The following is an 11,797-nucleotide window of genomic DNA, read 5'->3' on the forward strand; positions in this document are numbered from 1 at the left end:
ATTTTTCTTTTGTTTTTCACGTCACATTGAAATCTACTGGAAAATTTTTACCTTTTGACCCCCCCAAAGTACCAACTAGATTCACTTTCCTATCAGAAAAGGTACTGTTGAAGAAAATCCAAGCACTTTTACTGTCTTAAAAGGTGATGACAGACACAAAAATAAAAAAATAAAAATAAAAAAACACACATCATTGTAAAAATCAATACATTCATTATTTCACTCAAAATCTAAAAAATAAAAAAACACACATCATTGTAAAATCAATACATTCATAGTTCCACTCAGAATCTAAAATAATATTATTTTATCTAGATAAATGTGTTGTTGTATTTATCTTTATCTAGATTCTAGATAAATTACATTAATGTTATCTTTATTTTTATCTAGATAATATTTTGTTAACATTATCTTATCTAGATAATTTTTTAGTTATCTATTCCCACGATTTAAGATCTGAGATAAGATAGTATATCTTAAATCGTGTCTATTCCCAACACCGCTCGTTATCATACCAAGCATAGAACTTCAATAATTTTTCGTTTACCGGCATATGGTGGATATTAGCTATTGGCAAATAATTATTTTTGGTATTGTTTTTATTATAATAATATAAAAATTCTAGTTTCATTAGCGACGGACAAAAAACGTCCTCTCGTTTCATTGGTTGTTTAATTCTGTAAAATATATAAAGACAAGTTTAATACCATGCAAATCCACAAATCATTATTTTTTCAAATATATTTTCAAGCTTGTAAAAATGTCATTTTACAAAGTATATAGAATAATTTATTTACTATGTCAAACAACATACATTTCTAAAAAAAAAAAAGGTGGGCAAGTGGATGATGCTCTGCTGTACAGTAGGTTACAAGTGGGTCACTGTATAATGGATGGTATTAAATTTTAATTCAATGATATAATATCATTGTATAAGAAAAACGATTCTAAGCGGAGACGGTATGTCAGTCTAGGTATAAGACATATTATATACTTATCTATGATATTAAAAAAAAAAAAATGACCTATAATAAATTCCAAATTAATCATTTCACAATATCCATTAGGTACTTATAACCCGTTATACATCAACAACAAACTGTGATACAATCATAGATATTATATAATAGTATACCTACCTTAGAAGTTTCAAGTACCCACGAATAATATTATACAATCACATCAAAATAACTAAAATAGTTATTCTAGGTTTTTTAATATGTAATATGTAATCCAAATTTGAACTTAAAATGACTATAAAAAAAAAACTGTATATATTTTTACAGGTAAGTCTGGTTAATTAATTCACTAGAGTTTTTTTTTTTTTTATTGATCTCAAAAATAACATCGACAACAAAGGCCATTAGTTACAAATAAGGATTGTTACATTAATTGAAAACTAAATTATTAACATTTTTTTTTTATATAAGATTGAACAATTTAGTTTGTTTCAAAAACTTTATTAAATCAAGGTTTGTTTTTTGATTGGGTCCGAGTGAAGAGTCTAGGTTGTACTGTTGTAGGATATCTTGTGATATCTTAGGATATCTCACTAGAATTTAAGTGCGTGTCTGTGTACACGATAAATAGTCGAAATAATGCGTCGATTTTCAACTTCAGTATCTTGTTCGATTGGAAAGTGAATATCGTTGGTGCATTGGGGAGGTCAAAATTTAAAATTTCCAGTAATTTTCAAAAGCGCCAAGAAAAACAAAAGAAAAATTAAGGAAAAATGGGAATTTTTACGCAAAATCGATTTTTCACAATTTGGTTTTTGGTGTAACTTTAAAAAAAATGACCGTAGATACATGAAATTTTGACTGAATGTTTATATTAGCATTTTCTATACATCATAATATTTTGAAAATATTTTGACTTATTTTGAGCTCTTTACTGACATTGTCAGTTTTAATTTTTTTAGTTTTTTTTTCTATAAATATCAATAAAGTTTTATCTATTGGGCCAAAAAGTATAAAAAAATGAATACAAGGCTCCTGATACATTGTTACAATAGCAGTTGAAAAATATTAAAAATACATAGGCACAATTATTTTTTATAAGCATTTGAAGTTGAAATTTTGACAAAATTTATCAAATTTAAAATTGAATAATTATTTTGTAGTTAAAAATTTATAAAATGTTCAACTTTTATATCTAAGGATTCAAAATTTAAAACAAGATTCCACGTAAGTAATTAATTCTGTTACCAAAAAATCTAAAAATACATTTACACAGTTTATTTTTATAGTCATTTATAGATATTATGATATGATTAATTTGGTATTTATTATAGGTACCTATTATAGGTCAACTTTTTTTAAATACTATAGACTAAAATATAATATTTTGTCTTATACCTAGATTGACGTACCGTCACCGCTCAGAATCGTTTTTCTTATACAATGATATTATATCATTGAATTCAAATTTAATACCATCCATTATACAGTGACCCACTTGTAACCTACTGTACAGCAGAGCAAACCCACATCTTTTTTAATTATAATTATTGTTTTATTTTAATAAGACCATAAATATTGGTACACAAGAATACAAGATAACTAGACAAGAGTACAATTTGAATTTAAATTTAAATTTTGGACAGTTAAACTAATCAATAAATGATTCAAATAAATATTGAGATTATTATAAATTATAGGCTGCAAGTAGGTATATGAATATATGATATTTTAAAATTGTATATACCTATACGCTGTCCCTATTATGGTCAAATTGTATTATTATTAGAAATGTTAAATAAGCTTTGTTCTTTAATATTCACAACTTCATAACTTTTTATGATTATTACTTTATAATAGTTAGGTTTTCAGTAAATTAAAACTGTTCAAGGGCCGGCTATTTCTTTTATAATATAATTAATGCAAGTATAGTACTCGGATACCTACTCCACAGAAAAATATTTTGATGATACCAGCTATATGTATACCTACATACGTAATTGAATAAACATGGCGGATGAATTGGTATAATAGGTATCTTTGTATAATAATAATTTTAGTAAGAAATGTATTATATTATTCAATAAAAATATTGTAGGTATACACTACGATTTAAAAATTATTTATGAATATTAAAATAATTTAAACTCCAATCATATGAGTTTTAAGCCATTAGTTTAAGTTGCGATTGAGTCTAACCTAACCTAGTATACCTACCTAATTTAACTTTATATATTTGATTGAAATATAACACGTTTATGCGTATTACCTTTATATTATTACGTTTAGAATTTTTGTTTGCTAAGTGAAACACTCTGTATGTTACAAGGTTATTAGCTCATTATACCTATTATCTATTTAGTATACCTATTATACAGAAACTTAAAGATAATATTGAATTGTGTTTTTGATGCACAGTATTGTTTATAAGTTACATTTTAATAATTGTACAATTCATTTTGACAATTTGACAGTAATATTTTCATTATATCATTGTAAAAAAATTAAGAACATACTATTTAAATAAAGTCTTTCGCTATCAATATTTTAGTTTTAAATAATTATTGTAATAATCGTGCATTTATGTGTAAAATATATTTAAATTAACGTAATTTTGTAAAACATGATTTGGTTACTTTTCAAAAGCTGCAGTAGAAACAAAAAAAGTAAGAAGATAAAATCTCTTGAAAATTATACGAAGGTAAATAATTCAAAAGAAATTATTAAAGAACTCCTACCCAAATTGGACGTTTTTAACGATTTGGAAGCATGTAACGATAACGTATTTGTTACGGACAAATATTTTGCATATCTTTCGATATTTGATCCTTACAATGAATTTAAAGAGCTAACTCCAGAAATAACAGCTGTGGCTAACCAAGTGATTATTGAAAATTACGATGCGGTAACCAGCCAGATTGATAATTTAGAAGCTATAATTGAAGATTCTGTGGTAATTTATAGTAGATTTAGTAGAGTTACGGAAAAACATTTAAAGACGTTACAATGTCCATTTACTTGGAATTTTGAACCTGAGGTGTGGAAAAAAAACATTGTTAATCGAATTGAAAAAAAATATGGCAAATACAATATGAATATTTCCTCAGTCAGATTTTCATTTGAAAAGTAAATATATTTTTTTTTGTTTTAGAATAATCTATTGTATGTTAAATATGCAGGTACTAAATAGTCCTAATTGTATTATTCCACCAGTTCAAAGTATATGTTATTTTTTCTTGATGGGTATATATTGTATATTATAGTATGTATTAGTTTTAAGAATGGGTACCTACGTCAATATATTATTTTTTTAAATGTTTTAGCTCACTTATCAGTTTCTAAATTACTAAAATTATATTAAATAATTAACCTATAGGGTCGTAGCCCATAGGGATTAATCTATTCTTTCAAGCAGATAACATAAAAAAAAATGTTTTATTTATTAGTAATTACATTAGATTTACATAGATATTTAATTTTAATAATACAAAAATTAGGTATTTCAGAAATCCTGAGAGAAGACATTAGTTTTTACAATGATTCATTATAATATATTACTTTCGCTATTCACTATATCAAATATTTTGCGTTGACTGATTTCTCTGAACGTCGTAAAATGTCTGCTCTATTTGATCAGGTTCACTTTGGAGTGTTTATAGATTATTCGATATTCTCATCTAAAGAGCATGAGAAAACCAGCAACCGTTAAAAATGTGAAAAATGTCAGCAACCATGCACCATGGTTTTAACGATTAGCTCCAATCAGAATCATTTTTTTAAACTTTTATTATTTATAGCTATTTTTGAATTTAATATCACAACATACCACCTCGCATTTCAATTTGCAACGCCAAGTTAAACAAAACTAAATGAGTGCCCAACAGTAGGTATATCCAGCCCGATATTTTACTATTATTTAACTTAACACTATATAGGTAGTGACGAAATGTTTATAAAAAATAAAAACAAATACGAATTATATACTATATGCATTTTTTTTTTCAGGTACATAAGCAACCTTATAACCAGTTGTGGACTTTTTAAAACAAATAAAGTAGACAGAGCACACGATAAATTAATAAACATTTGGGAATGGCTAGATAAATTAGACGATAAAAATGAACCGACTTATTTGGCAATTAGAGATGGATTGAAGCATATCGTTATGTCTACATTGTGTCATATATTATTCATTGTGAATAGAGCGCAATGTCAACAGGTAAGTCAAAATTACTCAATATTCATAGAAAAATCAAAGTTAATATGAAGTATATATAGGGTCCAGGTATTATAATATAAGTTTATAACGCTATATGCATTAACCAGAGTAATTAATAATTAGTATTTATAATTAGTATTCTCCGTCAGAAAAATAACTTAACCATATTACTCGTATACATATAATAGTTTTGAATAACAGTAAATATTCAAGTATTCTAGGAATACCTTTATATTTTATAATAATAATTTTTTATATAAGTATTCTCCGAATACCTACCTACCTACTTCTGTCTAGAACTCTAGAATATTGGCAAGATACAATATTATTCATTCAAAACTACTTGAAATTAATTACTTAATGAAATGCATCGATTATATTATCTACTATAAAAATAATATTATAATATGTAGAAATATTTAAATTCATATGACAGTGAAACTTCCATACTACGAAGTTTCAGGGACCATTAAAAAAAGTTCGTATTTTTGAGAATTTTGTTAAATAGAATTTAATAAATTTGGTTCTAATTTGGTTTGATTCTCAAAAATATTTCATTAAACGAAAAATTTGTTAAATAGAACTATGGAAGTTTGTTACACGGAAGTTTCACTATATATATAGTACATACTATATACTATATGTCTATATACTGTATATAGACTTTTCAGTTTTCTAAATTTACTTTTTATATTGGTATAGATACCCCTACTATATGGCAATAATATCTTACCTAATATCAACTATTTCAAAATTGAAGAAATATTTTATACCTATCTACTTGTTACTTTGTTCAATCCACATTTAATCAAAAATTATTGCACAAATTAACTACATAAAATACTTTAATTATTCGGCCTAATAATAAACTAAAAGAATAAAAACACAAAACATAATTTTATTATTATGTATACATTTTACCAAAAGTGGGCATTAACCAGTTAAAAAATTAATTTTTTTTTAACTTTTACAGATAATTTGAAAAATGATTACTATACATATTACTATACTCAATGATATTACATACCTAACTGTAGTTTTAGTTTCATTATTGTTTTATTTTATATTTCTATTGTGATGTATATAATGTAATGATTTTAAATAAAAATAAACAAATAAATATTCATGGATTTAATAATATTTAGTTTACACAAATCGTGTATTAAAGCTTAATAATTATTTAAAAAAAATTGAAAGTTGCACAATTGCACTAGGTATATAAGTGCTGTACACAGGTTATAAAAAACATTAGCATATATCTTGGATTTTCACGCATGAAAACCACTTCACGTTAGATTGTGGTCAACCAAAGGTGGGCAAGTTAATGAAAATAATTAACTCAAATTAAGTTCAGCTAAGAGGACACAAGATCGATAAGTCAAAAGTTAACAGTTAAAAAATTTTAAATTTAACTCGATAAGTTAAAAGGTAATATAGAAAAAAATACTAACTTAACTCAGTTTAAAAAAAGGTAATCTATTTTTTTTTTTATTAGTATGTAAATCACATAAAGAGTGAATGTGTCTTTTTAGTTTCTAATTTATAAAAAACAATTTTATAGAACTTTTATCATAATGTACACTGTATACCCTTTTACTTTTATTTTCCTATTATTTACTAATTTAAACTATACTTATCTCAAATTAATAATTTAACAAATATATTTTTTTATATCATATAGCAATTGAATAATAAAAGTTATATAACATTACAACATAACAATTGTCAGTATATAATTTAAAATGATAAATTTTATAAAAACATTTATAATTGCAACTCACATAATATATAATTTACAACTTAATAAAATATATGAGTATACACAAAATTATGTTATCATGAAAAAGAACAGAAATTTTTGTGTTTTTGTATTGGATTATTTTTAATTTATACTGACATAGTAATATTTACGTATAAACGAAAAATTTCAAAATGTTTTTAACTTGATGGATTTTTTTTAAAATCAACTGAAAAAGCTAAGTTATTTCAACTGTAAATTAAACTAGTTACGTTCATAAGTAGATTAGAAAATAAACTAACTAGAAAAGTTAAAAGTAATATAGTAATATAGTAATATAGTAATATCTTGATCCATATTATATAATCAAATATTTCAATAGTAATCTGTATAATATATTTAGATACATACCTATTATAATATTATCGACTATCTGCAGTGCCATAGGTATAACTAGGTATAACTTTTTTAGGTAAAGGTAGAAGATCAGAGGAAAAAAACCTAATGACAGGTATTTTGAGGCATTTTTTGATACCTACTCTAACATAAGTGTTTGTTAAAATAATTTTAGGTGAAACTCTCAAGCCTCCCCTTCAAATTCAAAGACTTAGTTAAGCGTATTATGTTTATACAGTTCTTTATAATATACTTATATAAATAATTACCTTTGGATTGTTGTTAAGCGTATACAACAACTAACAACTACTACTACCTATTACCTACCTATACATATATACTACTAATATATAAACAAAATAAATAATATAACATAGGTACCTAAATAGATATAAATTTCATTCGGTGGGAGTATCTTCAGAAATCACAAAATTAGCTATCATGATTGCAACCATCGCGTTTTACTATCATCTAGTGGACCCGGATTTATAAAGTATAGTTAGGTATCAACTATTAAGTCCCTATAATATTACTAGGTAAGTGTAGGTCGTAGCCCGTAGGTATACCAAAATTATAATTCATACAAATATGTATTGTTGCTATAATGATATGTACCTATTTGGCTATTTGTGAAACATTCATTTCAACTAAATAAGTAACTACATTTTTTATAAATATGAAGAACATTATTAACTTTTTAACCTTTTTTCTAAATTACATTATTTCAAAAACCTTTTTTTTAAAAGGATGGGGGAGACGGGGTTGAGAAGAAACACCTGTAAACTAGTAAACTATCAATTATCAACTTAATATACCTAATTTTGCAATCGATCTAACTGTTTGTTTCAGTTGTTTGAAATGATAACAAGATTTAACAGTTTGGATTCGAAATCAAGAGCTGCAGTTAATGCTTTGCATTCTGCAGTTTGTTTAGAAATTGGTGGTAAATCAATGCATAATGTTGTTCAATATGCAAAAACAGCATGTGAGTTAGACCCAGACACAGTTCAGTGGAATTATTATCTTTCAATAGCCATGACTGCTCAAAGACAATATCTGAATACCAATATATCGTGCCCTACTGAAGACGAGTTTGATTCTATACAGCAAGCAGTTCTCTTATCAAATGAACCAAATCCATATTTTAACTTCCACAGAATGCATTTGATGACGAATAAAATACTCTATCATTGTTATCATGATAATAATAAAAGTAAAAGTAATGAAAATGAAAATGCATTGGAAAAAATCAAAAAAGACTTTGTCAATATAATAGAATTAATCAAGTAAGTAATCTAACCAAGGTTAATCATTAATTATTTTTGATATTATAAAACTGTTTTATATATATTTTTAAATGGTCAGGGACATCATACGCATGGAACCGGAAGATCCTCATTTAGTTGTTAAATGTGCAAAATCTATGATGACTCTGCCATATTTAACCCAAGACGACATTTTTCTCATCAAACAAATTATATCAATAGCAGTAAATATGGCTTTTCATGATTTTACCGTGATTAGAGCGATTCAGAAAAGCATCGCAATCTTCAGAGAATTGGTCTATACTTGTATAGAAATGGTAAGAACAAATTATTATTAAATAACTTTAATAGGTATTAACAAATGGAGAATTAGGCAGGTAGGTCACTGAAATGGATATGTTAAATTTGAATTTAATTATAAATCAATATGCATACGAATATAGGGAAAGCGATTCTGAGATGAGAGAGAGGTGTGTCATACTCTATTTCTACCGATATTTTATACTACCAATAGTAATACATTATAGGTTAACTATAGCCTATAGGTGTCTAGACACTATCTTTAGATAAACCTAAAAACATCGATCATTATATTATCATGTATATTATATATTATTGTTATTACATTTTATGATAATACCGATGTAGGTATCGTATACGGTATACCTAATGGTGTGTGTTCGTGGTATAATAACAATAAATTGTATAAATAGCTTAAAATAATTAGTCTAAATATTTTGAATATTTCATTCCGTATGTAAAATATGAATAACGTAAAGGAAAAACGTTTAAGTCCCTACGGTTAATATTTTTAAATGATATCAAAATAACTAAAATCATAATAAGAATTTTGATTATTTTATGTTTAAATATTCAATGTTATTGAAGTTGATCTTCAGACGCGTATAAAAAAGTCGGGCATATTATTATGTATTTTTGATATTTTTAAATTGCTTTAAGAATAACTACAACGATTAATTCTAAGTTCCATTTTCAAGCCTATTAGATATTTAAATTTTAAATTAAAAATTTTATAAATTTTAACAACTAAATAGGTAAGTAATATACAAAATTTGAGCTCAATGCTTATAATAAATATATAAAAATTGTCTTCAAACACAAACAAAAATACATAATTGTAAAGCATATTGGTTTCGGAATCTAAAATGTTACATTTATAATTAAAACTAATTGCAAACTAAAATTCCGCGTAGAAAAACTCAAATGTTTCATTGATACTAATTACTAATTATATTTTGCGGAAATTTTTCGGTGGAATTTCCGCCGTGGATGTCCCGCAAGAGTGTCAATAGTCATTACTTATTAGTCAGCTAAGACAGGCCCATGCGCAAGAGGGTGTTTTGGGTGTTTAATTATTATATATTTTTCTATATATTTTTTTTCAAACATTTAAAGTTTTTAATTTGAGAACATGAGGTTTTTCTGTATTTTCATTTAATTATTAAAAACTATTTTTTAGTGATATCAAAAAAATTAAAACAGTACGACATAGATAAAATTCTTCTCAATGCGTTGTAAAATTTTGGTAATTTTACTATAATACAGCAAGCTGAGTAAATTTGTCCCTTGCAAAAAAATGTTTTCTATGTAGTACATATTTTGTAAGACAGAGGCAACACATGTAGGTGTGCAACCTCTTAATATTATACAGTGGTATTAGGTTTTAATATACTGTATTAATGTGTAGTATGTACTGTGGAAATGTATAATAAAATTATATATTATAATGTCTAGAACAAAAATACAAGTCATTTGAAAAATACCAATATTGAAAATCATGTGAAAGACAAAGAGGTTGACTTATTAGAAAATGACTTAATACTTATTATGGAAAAATACGAAAAAGGTAGTAAACCGGTAATAGATTTAATTAATCTATTCGAAAAATATGACGGAAATTGTCGATGGAAAATAATGGCACAAATTTGTTCTTACTCGATACTTTTCAAAGAATCTTCAAATCTTCTAGCTGGTGTGGAACAATTCATGATGTTGATGAATGAAAAAAGCATTGCTAATAGCGATATTATTACGGTGAGAAATGGATCCAAATTTATAGATTATATTTAGGTATTATTATTTTATTTAAATTTAATATTATTTGTTCACAACACGATATTAATTTATTATTACCTATCTAACAAAATTCTATTCAAGATCCAGATTCCAGACATTGTATTCCTATAGTCAGTGTTGTGCAATAGCTAAATTTATATAGATACATTTATTCAGTATTTTGCTGAAATTAACATAGCTATAATAGTTTTTTATAACCGTAATATTTTTCAGAAACATAGGTCAATATTTGTAAAAGATCAGTCCAAGGTATTCAACCTTGCCGAATTAGTGTGTAATGAAATCAAATTGGCCATTACTTTGGGTCGCATCGAGAATCAAGATCAAACTGAATTCTATTTAGATCAATTAACTAAAATTATGGATGTATGTCAACTCAAACCAAAAAAAGTCAACCCCAGTTTTAAATTTGAAATAATTGGATGTAATGAAAAAGAAAATCAGAATCATGTTTCCAAACAGAACGATGCAGTTAACCAACAAAATGACTTGCAGGACACCAAACAAATTGTTTTGAAAAATTCTACTAAGCAACGTCGGTCAAAATACACTTCAAACAACCATCATGTACGAGCACCTAAATCTAAACCGAGAAGGAGGCATCATCGTTATGACTAATTGTATTGAAGTACTCGAGAGATTAATCAGAATATCTATATAGAATACTATATAATACTAATAATACTATACTACTTATACTCGTATTATAATAATATAGGTAACAACTGAAGTCAGTACGGTTTTGATTTTTTTTTTAAATTAAATATACCTAAAAATAATTTATTTATGACTAAACAATGGTAGGCATATCACATCATGCGTGTAAGCGGTAGGTAAAATAATACATAATTACTCATACAAATTACAATTCAATACCTATTTTAAACATATAGTATTTGGAATATTTGTTTGTATAGGCATTGGATATTATACCTATATTGACATAAACTTCTATTAAAATATCGGGGGGGGGGGGGGGGGGGCTAACATTTTTAACATCAATGTGATCCCACACAACTAAAAGTCTGTATATTTTTGGAGGGCTAAGTATGGAATATTTGTGACTATTGACATTACTAAGTAGGTACTTAACCTATCAAAAAGCTTACAAAATCCAATTTGT

At 25.8% G+C, this 11,797-nt stretch overlaps 1 protein-coding gene across 1 annotated transcript; it reads left to right on the forward strand.

Moving 5' to 3' along the window:
* The first annotated feature begins 3,360 nt into the window (after positions 1 to 3,360).
* On the forward strand, positions 3,361 to 11,410 carry LOC100165032. Its single transcript, XM_001942958.4, has 6 exons — positions 3,361 to 4,085; positions 4,965 to 5,178; positions 8,162 to 8,598; positions 8,678 to 8,894; positions 10,333 to 10,632; positions 10,888 to 11,410. The coding sequence occupies exons 1-6, from the start codon at positions 3,583 to 3,585 to the stop codon at positions 11,290 to 11,292; spliced, it is 2,076 nt and encodes a 691-aa protein (XP_001942993.1). The 5' UTR covers positions 3,361 to 3,582; the 3' UTR covers positions 11,293 to 11,410.
* Positions 11,411 to 11,797: the final 387 nt, after the last annotated feature.

Source organism: Acyrthosiphon pisum, chromosome A2 (assembly GCF_005508785.2).
Source record: "Acyrthosiphon pisum isolate AL4f chromosome A2, pea_aphid_22Mar2018_4r6ur, whole genome shotgun sequence".
Lineage (NCBI taxonomy): Eukaryota > Metazoa > Arthropoda > Insecta > Hemiptera > Aphididae > Acyrthosiphon > Acyrthosiphon pisum.

Coding starts and splice junctions, on each gene's coding strand:
- LOC100165032 (XM_001942958.4), top strand. CDS start 3,583: ATGATTTGGTTACTTTTCAAAAGCTGCAGTAGAAACAAAAAAAGTAAG. Junction 8,599..8,677: donor AATATAATAGAATTAATCAA/GTAAGTAATCTA, acceptor TTAAATGGTCAG/GGACATCATACGCATGGAAC. Junction 8,895..10,332: donor TCTATACTTGTATAGAAATG/GTAAGAACAAAT, acceptor TATAATGTCTAG/AACAAAAATACAAGTCATTT.